General features: G+C 41.0%; 1 protein-coding gene across 1 annotated transcript in view; it reads left to right on the forward strand.

Moving 5' to 3' along the window:
* Positions 1-1659: 1659 nt before the first annotated feature.
* ESRRB (estrogen related receptor beta) overlaps positions 1660-17276 on the forward strand; it is a 134719-nt gene continuing 119102 nt past the window's right edge. The window contains exon 1 of the mRNA XM_064460448.1: positions 1660-2338. Coding sequence (XP_064316518.1) covers positions 2337-2338 — 2 coding nt within the window. The 5' untranslated portion in view covers positions 1660-2336. The remainder of the gene's footprint in view (positions 2339-17276) is intronic.

Here is a 17276-nt window from a genome sequence, read left to right on the forward strand (position 1 = left end):
TCTGACAGCGGTAACATATTCAGGATCTATGTGACTATGCCTTTGTTAAAGATGAATTTTTCAGAACTGACTGTTGGATTTAGGTGCCCCTGTTTTGGGACCTTGATCTGCCATGCCTCAGCCCAATTATTCTGTGTATTGAGCTTCTAAAATTCCTTCCAATGGCAATGGGAAGTGTAAAATGTTTTATAGCTCTCAATATTAAAGCCCAAAATATCTTGTACTAGCCAGCCCAAGTGAGAGGGCAGAAATTCACAATTTTCTTTGTTTGGTCGGGTAATTTTTTATCTGAGATCTGATTCAACTATGTGAAGGTGAAGGATCAGAATCTGTCCAGGAATTGAGTGTGTGTTTCCACACTGGAGCTCAGTCTGTCAGATACTTTTCTTTTTGCTCCTTTTCATTTGTAGGTCTTCATCTGTAGATATCAAAGTGTTTTAAAGTGCTGTGTTAAGTATTGTTATCTCTGATTTTTAAAGCTGGGGGATATGCAGCAGTGGTAAAGTGACACGCCAGACTTCACACAGGACAGTAGCTCAACTGAGAAAAATATATAATGTCATGAGTCTTTGCCCAGTTCTTCATCAGGCCCCTGTTCTGTGAGAAGGGCATTTTTTAAAAAAAAACTCATTGACTAAATCCTACCAGCTTAGATGCAAAGCATATCAACAAGAGGTGAATTATGTATGCAGCAGGATTTGGCCCTAAAAGAGGAAATTAATTTATCTTCCCACATGATCAATATCTGCAGTTGGTCTGAGATGATATGGTGGGTCCTTGCCTTGCTTTAGGATAGGTGCTCCTCTTGAACTAACTTCACTCCAGCAAGAGCAGCAGCTGCAGTGCAGTGTAGACATGCCTAAACTAGCTTAAATAGTTCAGGTACTGTTAGCCACTGAGCCAAAGAACCATGGAGTTCAGCATGGGCTTGGTGCCTGAGGATTTTATCCTGCTCTTCAGGAGTTCAGCATTTCTCTACCATCTCAGCTCAAGCAAGCATAACAATATGTTGAAAAGAAGGCTGGTGGATCTGGTACGCTGTCTGCACTAGTACTTTTGCCTGCAGAGCTGAGCATGGTGCTAGGGATGATCATAGGAGAGCCTGCCAAAGGTAGCAGTATAGCAAAAGCTGTTCTGCCTCTCTCTGCCTGCTGTTCTCCCTGTTCTTCCCCACCCTTCCCCTGGTATTCATCAGGAGCTGCCTTGCCTTTGAGTCCATTTGCTATAAAACTGCATAGCCATTAAGGTTCTACTGGAGATCATGAATATCTAGGAGTTGGAGAAGGCTTGGACAACCAGCTGCCTCCTGAAAAAGCTTTTGGCCTTGCCTGACTGTGGCTCTAACAGGAGAACATGTAGAGGTTAGATATGGAAAAATCCAGGACCAGTACCCCTGTGTCTATTAATGGAGACCAGGGCAGAAGCATTCCTGATGCACGCTCCCAAGTCATTTCCCAGATGGTGGGCTCCCAGCTGAGACTCTGCAAAAGAGCTGTCCTGATATCTATAATTCATCAGTTTTCTCCTGCCAGTCAAAGACATGAGCAGGAATGATGGTTCAGGTCCTTGAGATCTAAGAACTTCTGCTGAGTCAATAGGGGAGGTACCATCAATGCCCTCAGTTTTGTTTTCAGGACCAGCCTCATCAAATAGTGTTTGTGGGCAGAGACCCTAAGTAGACTGCCAAGCGGTTAAATTGCTACCCACTAGTCCTCGTTTATTCTGCAGCAGGCATACAAGCACGCCTGGACCAACCCCAGAACTTAACTCTGAACTCCTCTCTCATTCTGTCAGAATCCTCAACTTGTTTTTAAAATGGCATTTATTTTTGTTAAATTGCAGGAGAGTTGGATGCAGTCTGCCAGTTGTGCTTTCCCTCTCCTTCTTTGTGCACTGAATTTTGTTCACTAGCTTTACATGCCTCAAGTTGCTGTAATGCTGCTGGGAGAGTAATTGCCTTGCGCTTTCTCTTTCTGATGCCCATGGGTGAGTGTGGGGGACTCCTCCCTGGGCACAGTGCAGAGTTAAAAGCCCAGCTTTTGCTGCTTTGCTTAAGACCTGGTTGTTTCTTTTCTTTTTTTTTTCCCCCCCTTTCTCTTTTTTTTTTTTTTTTTTTTTTTTTTTGTCAGCTGCCTGTTATATCAATCACGGAGCCGGGATCTATTTATAGGTTGGGACTCGGAGTACTGTGTCCTAGTCACAAAGAGAGGCAGAGACGCAGAGGGGACTGTCGGCTGGTGCAGGCGGAACCAAAAGATATTTAATCAGCAATTAGAAACACCTGAGGGCAAGGGAAATTCTACTCCAGCCTCAAGCTTCATCTCTCAGCCCGCAGCATGTAAGTAGCAAACTTCTACCTTTTATTGCATTTATGATGTTGGTTTTTTTGTTTTGGGATTTTTTGATCCAAATGTTGCTCTGCACCAATCCTTTTATCTGGGCTAAAAATTATGGCAGCATCTCAATACAGTTAAAGGTAATTTTTTTTTTCTATTTTCACACTGTCAAAGGAAGGTCAGTGTGACCCACAAGGAGAGGAGTTGGTTCAGAACTTTGTAGAAATCAGGCAGTTTCACTATTTGCGAGTGGCTTTTTCCTCTGGAAATAAGCAAATGAAAGTTTGAGTGGAACAGTTGTGTTTTGGGAATAGAAACGGTCAGGTTTGCTGGCATTCCAGAAAGGTCAATGTATAACGTAACTCTGCTTAAGGGCTTACCAAGGACAGGTGCTATTTATCCCATGCTGGTAAAGGCAAACCTGGAAACTTCAGCAGTCCTGTCTTAAAAGAACCAAGCGACACCCTTTCCTCTATTAAAAAACCAGGCCCCCCCAGCTTCATGTCAAACCTTCTCTTATCAGGGAGATTAAATTTTACTGAATGCATTTATCATTGAGCAGTTGATGTTTCTTTAATTTTAGAAGTTCCGAAGCAACTAAAGTCTCTTCAATGACAAAAGAGGGGTGCAAGTCTTTGCAAAGTCTGTGTAGTGGCAATCAAAGAAGGAACTTACTCTCTCATTGCCAACAAGCTGTTTGCTTTAAAGCAGTCAAAATGCAAAATGTTTGAACAATGGTACATTTTTGGAGTATTTTTGTTAAAAGGAATATGAAGAGAGGGAAGAAAATAATTAGTCAGAAATTGTTTTTATTAATAGCTTTTAGTGTAACACTTTTGTCAAAACACAGAGGTTTTTCTTGTTTCATATTTTTGCCTCAGAGGTTTGGGTTATATCTTTTATCAAATTTACTTTTTATATTTATTTTCAAGTATAGAAAAATTTCCTTGATTTCTTCTGTTTATAATGTCTACCCCCCAAAATGCCAATATTACAATTTTTAATTTTGGTATGCTAAGTTTTTGAGTAAAAATTTCTCATTAAATATATGTTCTAAAAACTCCCCCCCTTACGATTTTTGAAAGTAACAACAAATAAAATGAAGCTAAACTTAAAATAATTTGGAGGAACAAGTGTCTAACAAAAATTGAATAATAAAACTAGAGCTGTCTCATAGTAAAAATGTCAAGTCCTAAGAAATACATGATAGCTGAATTGCTTGGACTGACTGAAAGGCGACAAATAGGCTTGTTCTTTACTTCTTTATATTGTATTTCTTTGATGTCCATTTTATAATTCTCAAAGTTTTAAACTTGAGTTCTAGGAACAAAAAATACTGACTACAAATTAATTCTTTCTAAGTTCAGCTAGAATTCTAGATATAAAGAGGCTTTTAGGACAATATGGATATAAACATGGTGAATTTACACACACAAATAACGCCCAAAATGGTCATTACAATACACTGCTTGCTATGAAGCTCCCCTCCCCCCAGATAAAACAAAACTGTCAGCCTGACCATTCTCATCATAGGAAGCTTCATTTTTAGTATTAAGGCTTTTTGCTTTACTTAAAAATGAATTATTTAAATTATTTAAGTCCCTTTTCTGTTTGTTTTGGCATGATATTATATTTATTGCCTCTCTATGACAATGCAATGTTATTGTGTAATAAAGGGAGAGCAGATTTTTCTGAAAGGCATTAAAGAAATAAAATTGCTGACTCTGTAACTTGCAAAGAATCTATCATATAGCTGGTCTGAGGTACCCCTGAAAACTGAAAACCAAGAGACATCACTTGAAAAATATAAATTGAATCTTTTTCTTCCCTACACAAACAGAAATATCAGCAAAACTACGTTCAGGAATTACTGCAAAAACGCATTTACTGTACATTTTTGCGGAAATCCAAGCGTTCCCAAAGAAGTCCTCCAAGTATAAAGCTAGAAAACCTTTAGTCTTAAGAATTTGTGTGGACTGTTCAATAGTTGTGTCCACATAACTGCTGGACGTTACCCTCTCTCAACCGCATGTCGGTCTTTTCCCCTGTTAAACCTGCTGTATCTTCTTATTACTGCATTTGGAAAAAATAACCAAGCATCGACTGTCCTGTAGCTTACCAATCAATGGTTTATGGGACCACTTTTATTTGAAAGGAGGGAGGGAGTTATCTGTGGTTAGAGGGGAGACTTTGATGTATTATGTGGAAGGAAGTCTTTGTTATTTAGTTTCTGCTTTGCTAATGTTTTATGTTTTGTGGACTAAGCACCTATCAACGTCCAAACGGACTTATTCTACACAGTGTAGTTTGTCACAGGGCTGTTGCATGATTTTTTTCATTCCTTAAAAAAACAAACAACAAACATCTTTTGTTTCATCCTAGTTTATTTGTTTCTTTGACTGCAAAGTAATGATTGACATGCAGATTCTCTTCCTCATGCCCCTCCTTTCATTGCTGAGTATGACATCTCTTGGGAACTATAAATAAAACTTGTGCCAAATCTGCTGCACAGGTGTCTGGAGTACGGCATGCTCAGGTGTCTTGCTGTAAATCCCTGAGAATATGGAGTAAACACCAGCAGGAAGAAAATATTCTTCTTGAAACAATTCTGTGTTTTTAGAGGCCTTCTGAATAAACCCCCCAAAGCCAGCAGCCAGTTATTAAAGACTGTGTAGCTCGCTCTGTCTTGCTTTCTCTTACCTCTTTTATCACTTCACCTGTACATCTGTCCATCTACTTCTCATCTCTCTATTTTTACATTTCATTATGCTATGCTTACTCTCCCGCTCTCTTCTTTTCCTTTCCTGAAGACACATTTCTATCTGGCACAGAAAATAAACTCAGATTGCGGGTAGTTATGTTAATCTAATTCAATCCTCTGTGGGTTAGGAGTGAAATTCTAATAGTGGAGCTGTTGAGGGCTTTTTTGTTAATGGCTTGGGGATTACATTGAGTTAAAGGCTCATTTCCTAATCAAACAGAGAGGGAGAGAGTGACTCCGAATATTTATGAGTCTCCCAGCGCGAGTTAAACATTGAACTCCAAAAGCAGGATTTCAGTGCTGCAGAAAGAGTTAAAACCCCTCAGGGCTGCTGTGGAGAGGGGAGAAAAAAAAAAAAGGAAACCAGTTAAGCCATCAGCATTTTCAACTGCTGTATAACTTCAGTTTGGTGAGAGAAAATAATCATCTCTCAGAGCTAAAATGGAAACTGTAGCGAGATATTTAAAACAAAGTCAAGTGATGCTTCAAAAAGGCTCTTCTTTAGTGAAGCAGGATACACGCAGTGCATGCAGCAGCCTAATAGAAACTCCAAATAAATACTCTTCTAAATGAGAAGGATTGGAGGGTGGGCTGCCCTTTTATTATTAGTGCCTGGAAGACCCAATTTAATTTTTTAATGCATTTTATTTTTGGTCCTACTTAACTCTTGGGTAACCTTTTCTTAAAAACAACAACAATAACAACAACAACAACAAAAAAAAACCCAAACCAAAACAAGATAAAAAAACCAACCAAACAAACAAAAAACCAGAAAGAAGTGTGGGTGGGTCAGTATCTAAATAATTCTGTTCTGTAGACTGATATCTTTTCAGACATTTTTTTCTGTCCTTCAGTTTAGCTGGAGTCTTGCATCAAATAGTATAGATGGAGAACTGGATTTGATGTCACAGGAATGATTGACCAAATTAATGCCTGATTGCTTTTGTGATGAGTTCATCATATATGCTTGGGTAGACCCTGCTGTTGCTGAAAAAGAGCAGGCTTGCCTGCCAGCAGCAAGCAGAGGACCTCTGTGTTGCTAAGGCCTGGTGTGTTGTGAACTAGCCAGCAGCAGGCTTTTTTGCCTGAAGCTTGGACTTAGAAAATCTGTCTGCAGCAGGTGAACTGCACAAAATCAAGACTGTGTCATAATCCTGCCTTTCTTCTGTAAAGAGGTCCTGAAAAGGAATGGCGATAGAAACCTGCTGTCTTCTGACACATAGCCAAGTCATATCTCTGTGTTCCTCAGTTTCCCTGCCTGTAAAACGATACATGGCTGCCACCAAAAGTAATCCAAGATCTACAGAGAACAATCTTCTTTAAATCCCAAATGGCTGGTTCGCCCATGGCAAAAACTGCAAATCAGTGACACAGGTGCATAGATTGAAAACAAAAGGTTTTGGTGCTGGCAACAAGAGTTAACCCCTTTGCTTTTTTGTTTTGGGTTGTTTTGGTTGGGGATTTTTTGTTTGGTTGGTTGTTTGGGTTTTTTTCTTGGCTTTAATACATTTGGTACAAGCCACCAAAATGGTTCTCTGATTTTGGTGAGACAAGCAGATAGAAGGCTAACTTACTCCTAGTATAACATTCAGTGGCATTGTCCTACACACTAGGTCTGAATTTGGTCTTGGTGACTCTTGTTCAGATGAAGCTCCAGGTTTATTACTCAAAAGTGGTAAACTTTTGCTAAAAAAGTAAGTTACTGAGTTACTGTTTGGTTCTGGAGCCATGTGTATTGATGGTCATCCTGTATAGAGTGAACTTTGTGGTTTTGCTGACATGTCTATCTGGGTGCAGCACCTTGAGGTAAGAATTGGCACATAGCCCTAGTTTAAAAATTATTTAAAACTGCGACCTGATGTGAATGCCTGAGGCCCCTTTCTCTTTGTGCTCTGTGCCTGGACCTGCTGAGGAGAGCACCATCAGCTAGAGTGTACTTTATTAAATGGATTTGAAATACATAATTGTGTTCTTTCCCTCTAATAACTGGCACCCACAGCAGATCACTTTGAGACAGAAGCTTTCTGTGGCTGAGCTGAACACTGCAAAATATTTTTTTCCTGCCTTCCTCTCCTTTCCATCCCAGTTTCCTTTCTGTTTGCCTCAGCCTTTTCATCTCCTGCACTATTCTGTTGTGGCCATGGCCTAGCAGTTTATACTTAGATTTCCCCTACTGACCTTTTAGGCAAAATACTCTTCCTTCTGTTTTTGTCCTTTCTGGTGCTATGCTGAATCCTATGAATGACCTGCTGCTGTTTACCCTGAAGGTGGCTGCATTTCAATGCAGCTTTCCCTGGCATATATACTGTTTATGAAGAGCTGGGGAACTAAAAATTGATCTTCAACTTTTCCACAAGCTACATAGAAAGTTACTGCATTCTTGTTGTCCTCCATGCATGCCACAAGTACTTAGATTATTTTATAGTGGTGCAGGAATTTCAGGGAAGGAAATACTGTGACTCTCTAAACTTTTAAACGACACAGTTTAGTTGACATTATGACTCGCAAGTAACAGCAGTTTTAAAATCTTTGGACTCTTGAAAGTCTCTAGAAAAAGGGTTGTTTCTTTAGGGGAAATTACCTTTTCTAATGGGATAAAACTTACAACTACATCTTGTTATTTGGATACTGGGAAGCATATGCCCAGCATGTATGAGAGGGAAGCATAAGTGGTGATTTTTATTCATTAAGGAGTCGCTGCCCTCGCCTTTCCCTCAACCATGTGTGATGCGAATGATCCTGCTCACAAGAGTTTGACGCTGCTCTCGGAATGGATTCTCTTTCTCTTCCTAATATTTTGCTGGATCAGCAGGAAATATACTCCAGAAGTTCTTGTTTCCCCAGCCTCCCGTGATTGCCTTTGTAGTAAGTCTGAGCAAATGACTGGTAGCTGTACACTAAAATATAGGCACTTCATCGACATCCATCTAAAGCTCACAGGACCTAAAGGGTGACTTTCTGGGTAAGAAGAGAGGGTATGTCTGCCACCAGGCCTTCCAGACAGCTTGCTTTTTGTTTGTTTCATTCTCCATCCTTGGGTCTGTCTTTTCCCACAGGTCTCCTGGGCTTTTTAAAATTGCAGTTACTGTCGTTAGCAGCTCTTTCCACTGCTTCCCTTTAAATAAGTAGTTCTTCCATGTTGCATCATGTCCCCATGGCCTAGCACAAGGGTTTTTAACCTTTCTCTGTTAGTGATGCAAACTCATGTAGGTTGGTGAAGAGCTCATGTGAATATGATTTTCTCAGTCATACTTTTTGGACCCACAGTCTGTAGCAGTGAGTATGGCAGCACTCAAGTTATAACCATTGGCTAATGCTGTGTTTGCATGGGGGAGGACAGCAAGGATTTTGTGAGTGAAACAGGCTAGGAAGGGATTCCTTGCATCAGCATCCTCTCTAATGCTTCACTCAAAAGTCATTCTAGGAGCCTATCCCAAGCCCTGCTGCTTTTTAGATGGAAACTTCTGTGTACAGCTTAAATGTATTCATGGCCAATCTATACCAAGCTGTTTGTTTCACTGTTGTTCTTTAATTCTAGCTCAGACACAGAGTCCCTGTTCAGTCTAAGGTGAGTCCCTTCACTGATGTGATGTGTTTTGCCCATCTTAAATGGGGTTGCTGCTTGCCTGTTCTCCATGATATATGGAGAATTGCATGATCACAGCAAAACGCTTTGTGTGACTGCAGGCTCTGAGTACAGTCCTGTGTTTTGCCTCCGGTAGACCCCATCCCCTTTTTTACGTTGCAAATAATCACATGATTCTTCCATTCTTCCTGAGCTTTCTCCCAATCCCTCTTACTCTCCTTTTTTCTACATTGGATTAAACTTCAGGCTATATAGGATTAAACTTCAGTTTTGTATGTCCCTAAATAGGCTCTACTCTTGTGACTCTCTGTACTGACTGTCCGTGCCATCTACTGCCTACGCAGTCCCCTTCTGTGAGTGTCTGCTGGTGCTCTGGGAGTACCCTATACTCCACGCACAGAGTAGTAGTGGGGAATAGAGAGCTATGGTTTCTTTGGGACCCTCCACCCTGTACAAAGAAATCGGATGCAAGGATGCCTCCATGTGCTCAAAGGGCAGTATACAGACATGCTATTGCTGTGCTGAAGTAATGGGCCTTACCTCTCTGCAATACCATACCCACCCGGTTATATTACTTCCAGCTCTGTAGTCTCTCCTGGCACACAGGCTCGTGGAATATGTGTTTAAAGAGGACAGAATTAATGGGGCTGCTGCTATGTTTGTGAAGGGTTAAATGATGGGGGATGAGAGCCACAGCTTCTCCTGGGGAACAAAGACTAGCCAGAAGAATTGATTGTCTTGGCTTATTGATCCTTTAGGAAACAGCACTGAAGTGATAATGCTGTTCCTGCTACTTTGAGACACTTTGTACCAGCAACATCCTCTGTTTACCTAGGATTGCACAGAGATGTTCTGTTGCTAACCCATTCCAGAAAAACCCCGTGCTAGACATGTGTTGAGTTTACCACTTCTCTGTCCACTCCCAGGGAGAGGTGCATGTGCAGAGAGGTAGCTCAGCAAGTGTTATTTTATAGTGCTTAATGGAGATTGGCTGCAAATGGTAGTTTGTGAGTTACTATAGTGACTTTGCTGGCAGTGTCTTGGTCTGCTGCATTCTGTGAAGTCTCAGGCTATCATGTCACAGGGTAACCATCTCCCCCATCCTTTTCCCTCCCTTCATCTTTCTGGCCAGTTGGCAGTCACCCCCCAGTTGGTCTTGCTTGTAAGTTGAAACAGGGTGATTGATCACTTTTGATCCTGTGATCCCAGTACTAACTTCTAGCCACCTGTGTGGGCTGATGGGGGGTGGATGATGAAACACCCCACCTGCTTTGCACTGAAGCTCCAAACCTGCCCTGAGAAGTCAGGCATTTATTTCTGGCCTCAGGGTGGCAGAGGGAGAAACACTCACCTCCTGGAGGAGCAGTGCTTTTTGTCTGCTCAACTACACCACCCCTAGAGATGCATAAAACATGTCCAAAGAGCGCAGCATGCAGACTGTCAGCCCTAAGGATCTCTTGGGTGCTTCCACAACCATGGGCCTGTGAGGGGTGTCGGGGCATATGTTCCTGCCTGGTTTTGGGTTCTCAGTTGTCCTTGTAGCACAGTGAGCTGGGGAAACCCTCACACTGTGCCCCCTGAAGCACCAGTTATAATCAGCTGATGAACTGGGCTTGGCTCACACCCTTAGCTGCACCATTGCTGAGAGCTACAAGATTTGGACTCTCACCTGTAGAAATAAAAGAGCAGCTTGCCCATGGTGCTCCCTATCTCCTTTCCTCTCTGCTTTCTACTTGTACATGCTTTGCACCCTTTCTCTTTCTGGATGCGGTGTTGTGTTTTGCAGAATCCCAGGCAGGTCTCTGTAGCTTCCCATAGCCAGGTCAGAAGGCCAGGAAAGCTTGGGACCATTTGGAGGGTATTGCAAAATTTTGCATGAAGCCAGGAGGGCCACAAAGCTATTGCAAAATGCGTCTTTATTAAATCAGGCCAGCTTATATATAGATATATGCAAATAACTTACAGAGCCATTTAATTACCCTATATATAATTTCTAAACTTCATCCTCTTTGATGTTGCCAACAACTGTATTGCTGTACTTGATGTTTGACTTTACATCTCCACCATGTGAAAGCAAATTATGAGAAAAATTGCAGTTTTGTTTTAAAAGAAAAGTGTCTAGACCACAAGGTTTCAGGAAACAACTATAAAACGCGATGCCAGCTATCTGCTTTTTTTTTTTTCTTTAAAGGGGTGATAAGAATAACCACCAATGTATCATATAGAATATAATTATGTTTATTTTGGGACTTGATCAGTAGTTGAACATTGAGGCTCACGATACTGGTTTTAATATAGTATGCAACAGTATTATGTAATGTAAAATTATTATCTACTACTTAATAAATCTCATGCTGTGATTGTTCCACTTCTTTTTAACTAGCTCTCAGACTATGGCTACAAGTTGTACTGGCAGCTTTGGCTGTTGCTTCCATTTTGCCCTCGGTGTTTGTATCATAACACATTCCCTGCTGCTGGGGCTGCTGCATGACCCATGAGATAGCTCCTGTCTGAAAGAGCTTCCAATCCGATTCAAGACAAGAGACTACCAGGGGGTAGAGGCAGTCATGAAGTCTGTAGCTAGAAGATGAGGGTAACCAAGATAGGAATTTGTGGTAAGTTATTACTGCACGCATGTCTTGTTTGGAGTACAGGTGGCTTTATTGCTGTGCACTTAACTAAAAGATAACAAAAAAAAAGAGCATAGGCCTTTATTTTCCTGTGTAACACCTGCCTAATTCTTTGCTTTTCAAAATTAGCACTTCTACTTTCTTAGCTAGGAAGAGAGGTCTGCTACGTGTTCTCAGTATCTTTGTACTCGCATGTACATTTCCCCCCTTTTTTCAATGCTGTAGACATCTTTTCTCTTTAAAAATGAAAGTGATTTAAACCAAAGGAAGTATTTTTTTTTACACAACACAAAATTAAACTGTGGGATTTATTGGCCCCTGCATCGCTTGGTGGCAAAGTTATGGATGGACTAAAAAAGATATCAAGGAATTTATGGAACATGTGGATTCATTAGTGGCAAGTACACCTCATGGTCTAGAGGAACAGCTTAAGCCATAGGCTGCCAAGATACTGATTGTGAGGTCTGCAAAGGTGCAGCAAGGTGAAGATCAGGGAAAACAATCTCCTTTCTTACAGTCTTTCCCTGAGCATGTGTTAGTGACTGATATCAGAGATAAAATATAGGACTAAGTGAATTCTTAGCTTGACCTGGCATAGCTGTCCTCACAGCTTGTCTTGCAACTGGAACCAGTGGTGGTGTTCTTTGCAGACAGCTGAATTATTTACAGGATACTGTTACAGACATGCAGCATCCTTATTTTGGGGTACTTGATCTTGCTTGCCCTGAACGTTCTTCTGCTGTTATAGGCAGTGTTTCTAAAGCTGTGAAAGTCCCTAAGATATATAAACTATGCCACTGTGAAAGTAGTAGTGAAGACAAGAATGCAGCCAGGGAGTGAGGATGAGCTAAGCAGAAATGATGCTTCCTGAATTTACCATTTCTGACTGGTACTGTGTTCCTTCCCACTGACTGGGTGGCTCTTGTGGTGGAATTTGCAGGGCAGAAGTAGGCCCAAAGAGAAAGAGGCAGTGGGTTAGAGGGTGCTTTCAGATATTTATGTTTAAGACCACATTATGCAGCAGCTGTGAGTTTGTTTCAATGTATAACATCCTCTTCTCTGCAATGTGTAGGTCTGCAGGTTTAGTCACCTGATGGGTTTTGGTTTGGTGGCATGTTGAGTCAGAGTAGCGTTGCACTGCTGTATCACCAGTTGGTGAAGGTTTCTTAAAGTAAATGGGCATTACATTATAACACCCAGTAGGGCCTTTCCCATGCTGATACTTGTTCCTTTTAACTTCGACAATGGCTTCTGGCTTCATCTTTCCCATCTGTGAGTGAGGGGGAGTGGTGTGCCTGCAGTACCTTCCTGCTGCAGTAGAGTATCTGGAAAAACATTCTCAGGTTTTACCTGACAGAGGAGGCATTTGAACAAGAACAAGATATTTTGATTTTAAGTTGAAAGTCCAGTGTGAGAAAGAGGAAGAACCACAAACATTTGTGCACTCAGTGGTTATATGGAGTAGCCTGCTTCTTGTACACCTACCCTGTGAGCCCAGAACACTGAAAAAGTGTCCTGTTATCTGCTGAAAACTGTAACCTGGTGTTTTGTCTTCCCCTTCCTTGCCCTTGGGATTTCATGGGCCTTCCCCAATGCAGCCATTTGTAAACTTGTAGTTGTAAACCTATGTAAACTTGAAAGCTGTCTCATGTAGTTTTACTGTTTAATGTATGTCTTCAGTAAAACACGAGTGCCTTGTGCATCTGACCAAATTTACTTTCACAGCCCAGAATTCACCTTTGTAGTGAAAGGACAGGTCTGCATTACATTTTGGGAGCTAGAAAAGGCCAGGCAAGGGACAACAGTGCCTCCTATCTTGCTTCAAATGTAGACTGTAATCTTTTGCATGTTTCTTCAGTGCTTTGCATTGGTAGGTACTGACCCACATGGGAATCAAACCCAAAATCTCTTACACTGAAGTCCTGTTAAGCACTCAGACCTGAAAAACTCATGACAGGCCTGGAGTGCTGGGAAGCCATGCTAGTTTTAGCTTTCCATCCCAGCCAGAAATAGTCCCAAATTTCCTTCATTGTTGTGAGCTCATCAATAATGTGGGGTAATTATGTGAAAATGAAGACTGATATGATTTTGTACAAACATCATCTTGTACCATTTTCTGTATAAAAGTGGAGCCAAGAAGGAATTTATGCTGTTGGTTTCCCATTCATCTGGGAACTGCTGCAACTTTGGTAAAGCCATGTTTCTGCAGAGAGAGGACTCGAGCTGCTAATTTGACTGTAGGAGTTTATTTCTGGAATGCAGCAGTGTTTCACCAACGGAGCAGCTGTCCTGGAAACACTTACTGCATGGGGTCATTTTCCTCTCTGTGTGTAATCGACAAAGCCACCCCAGTTAATCTGAATCCTTTTAAGTCTCCTAAACTAGACCACAGGGAGTGCAGAGAGGTCTACAGGACTCTGACCTCCTTCGCTTCCTTCTCCTGTCATTAGGGAAGAAAAAATTACTCCCATGCTTAAATGTCCCTTAAAGGGGAAGCCTGTAATCTTTTCTGAGCATTGAAAACTGTTTCTGTCAGTAACATGCCACTGATTTGGGAGAAGGCATTGGTCCTCCATTTTCTATGGATATTTTGTAATAGTAGCTACACCTTTCCCAAGTTCATGAGCTATTCCTAGTTGTGAATTCACAGCAGTCAGAGGTGGGAAAAGCTTCTTGGGTAATTCAATCCTTTTTCTTCTGTTTGATTTGCTTTGCTTGCACAGCTTTCTTCTATCCCAGTTCACTTCTGGGGTGACAGCTCCACAGCTCAATTCCTTCTGCCACAAGAGAGATTTTCCTGGTTATTCAGTTTAAATTATTTCTTAATTTTTTTTTCTCCCTAGTTCTCTCTCATGTTGCCCAGTTCCTTCCTCGCTGTTTCTACTCTTCAGTTCTTCTTGGATGTAAGTTCTGTCTCTAAATCCTCCTTGCCTCCAGTAGTCTCCATGGTTTTTTTTTTTCCCTCCTGCTACAACCTTGCATCAGTCTCTTGGACTGCTGTATAATTTTTATTGTGGTTCTGTTGAGAAGGTTTTTACACTTTGAGTTTAGTGATTGCTTTCTTTGTCCTTAAACTGTCTACTAGGTCAGGGTGCAAGGCCAGCCACAGGTAGCAGTTCTTTGAGGGTAGGAGGACATTCTCTCTCAAGCCTGGGGAAGGCCTTTTTTGAGAGGCTACCACCTGGCAACTGCTACACCTGTAATCTGGCCCAGCCTTGCTGCAGCCCTTGTGGGTGCAACACTGGAGCTCTGCAATGGAACTCTGCATCTGCCAGGATTCAGGGACTGCGTCTTCATTCAGGTACTTGAAACTGAGAACACAAATTGCTCTGGCTGCTGTCTCCTCTTTCACCAGGCTGTGCTAGTGTAGCTTTTCAGATGAGTAATTATGGCTGGGGCTTCCTAAAAATTAACAACTTCATCAAGGATTTTTTGCCCCTACATTTAGTTGTTTCAGAAAGTGATCTTAAAAAAAAGACCTCACTGAATTCAGCTATAATATTTAAGAGTTTAATTTCAGAGTGAAGAAAACTCTAGAAAATATTCAGTGGATGTACAGTTTCTTTTTCTTTTTCTAAGTTCTTTGCCTTTCCAGATAAGTGATGGGGTGAACGTAATTAGTCCTGGGTCATCCTTATGGGAAGGTAGAACCTGGAAACATGAAAAAGTTGGTGTGATCATTTTAGAGAAAAGGCAATATAGATTTTCCTTACTGAGAGCCAAGGAACACTTTCCTACTAACATTGTTTTAGAAGCTGAGGCTGAAGTTAGAGAGATGTTGCAGAAAGGACAGGTGATCAGTTTTTAGCAAGAGCCTGCTATGATGCAAATCAGAGAGGGGGTTGGAGAACAGTGGTGTGTGCCTTTAAGAAGCCATCAATAGTTGATAAAGCATTAAACTGACATGTAATGGAGAAGAATAGAAAAGTATTTTCCCCAATACCTTGACAGTCTCTTCTGATGGAACATGGCTATGTTCACTTGAAATTAAATGTTGGATTTGTTTTACCTGTTAAAACAAGAACAGTGTTTCGTTAGCCAGAGTATGTGGGAAATGAGAAGAACAAGGATTTTCCTCTCCTGTTTATGAACATGTGTTACAGCAGAGGTCACAGCTTCACTTGAGGCTTCCAGTGCACCCCTATTGAAAATGCATACTGTAGTAATGAAGACAAACCTGGACAGTGAGGCAAACGTATTGGGACTGACTGATTGACAAACATCTCTCTTCACTCATTTTGTAACTATGTTGTACTGTATTTATAGTATTTGTTCTAACTGGCAACTTATTCTTTGAAGCCTGAATAAAACTTGAAAGCAATAAAGGACTTAAAAGAATTAAATCTCATTTTCCTCACCTCCACCCACTCCAAATATTACTGAATTCAAGGCATGGGCAGATTTAACTGACCACTTTTCCTCTTGTTTTTGATTCATGAACTGTACAGCCCTCTCCATTAGCCTTTATACATTCTTTATTTATGTTTGATAGATTCTGGTACATGAAGCATATATCCTCTGGCAAAAATGGGTGGTTTTTCATATCAAGGTTGCTATAATGCATAAGAAATTGCCTTATAAAAACCATGTATGACTCCTTTTAATTGAAGCTCATTGGGAACAAACAAGTACTGGATAGTAGATACAGCACAAATACTTTTTAGTGAACGGTTTCAGCAGACCAAGGCAGATGCTGTCTTTGTACACATTTGTCTTGCTTTCTGCAGCTCTTAAAGAACCACAAGGGATCTAAGAGAAATTTTAAGGCAGACCTATACCACTCTGATGCTCTAGACCAAACTGCATAGCACAGGCATTAAAATCCACCCAGTAACTCCTGCACTTCTCCAGGCAGCTTCTGAACATCTCAGTCTCCTAGAGAGACATACAACCTTGATTTAAAAACATTGCGATATATTGTCCAGCATGCCTCATGGCAACTTGTCCCAATGGCCAGTTCCTGCTGTTTAAAAATGTCTTTATTGCTAAGGTGAAATTTGTCTAGTTTTGGACACCAGGAGTAGGCTTGTCTTGTATCCCTTTAAAGCCAGATTAAAGAACTTTCCACTATTAATTTTTCTCCCACTTAAAATTAGATCAGGACACCCCTTAGCCTATTCTTGGAGTTAAATATGCTTCTCAGATCTGTCACTAGGTAGACTTTGTTTCAAGCAGGTATTAGTTTGACAGCACCATGCTTTTTGGTTCAGTAATTTGTGTCTTTCAATCTCATTCTCTCATTCTGTCTCAACCATGTCATCATTTACCTACACGAAACAGGAAGTTTTCAAAGAAAAATACCCCAGATATGAGTGCTTTTAAGAAACCATTTGACATTGCTAATGGTTTCATAGCTTTCACAGCTGCTGCTATGTGGGGTTCATATGTCATGTACAAGTATTTGTGTACACCTAGACTCATAGTAATTCTGCTTGTGGTCAGTTTGAATTAAACTAACCTTTTGGTATTTTTAACCCAGATCAGGTCCTCAATCTGAGTTGTTCAAACATATGTGTTAACACAAGGGAGGAGGCAGGACAAATGTGGCTTGAGTGGGAAGGATCCTGGGATCTCCTCTTTCAGTAATAGAGGTGGATTAAAAAGATTCTTCAGCCTATGTACAGAGACTTAATTATTCTACAATCTGATTTGTAAGAGCTAAACTCCTAAAAGAAACAAATAGGCAAGAACAGTATAGTTTATGCTCTTTGAATGTAACACGCGTATGTTATTTGTATCAAATTAAAGGAAAAGCTACACTTCTGCAGAAGGGAGGAAGAGATGTGATTCTTTAATTGGTAATTTTAAAATAAAAATCTTATATGAAAATCTTCCAGAGAAAGAAACTCAGTATGCTCTAAAAGCCTTGGGGCCTTGCCCATACTGTATATGGCAGAATGTAGTTGTGTTGCTCCAGGAAGAACCTGGGGAAGAAATCCTGGCTTGGGTGCTTCTACATTCAT

This window comes from Phalacrocorax carbo, chromosome 9 (genome assembly GCF_963921805.1).
Source record: "Phalacrocorax carbo chromosome 9, bPhaCar2.1, whole genome shotgun sequence".
Taxonomy (NCBI): Eukaryota; Metazoa; Chordata; class Aves; order Suliformes; family Phalacrocoracidae; genus Phalacrocorax; species Phalacrocorax carbo.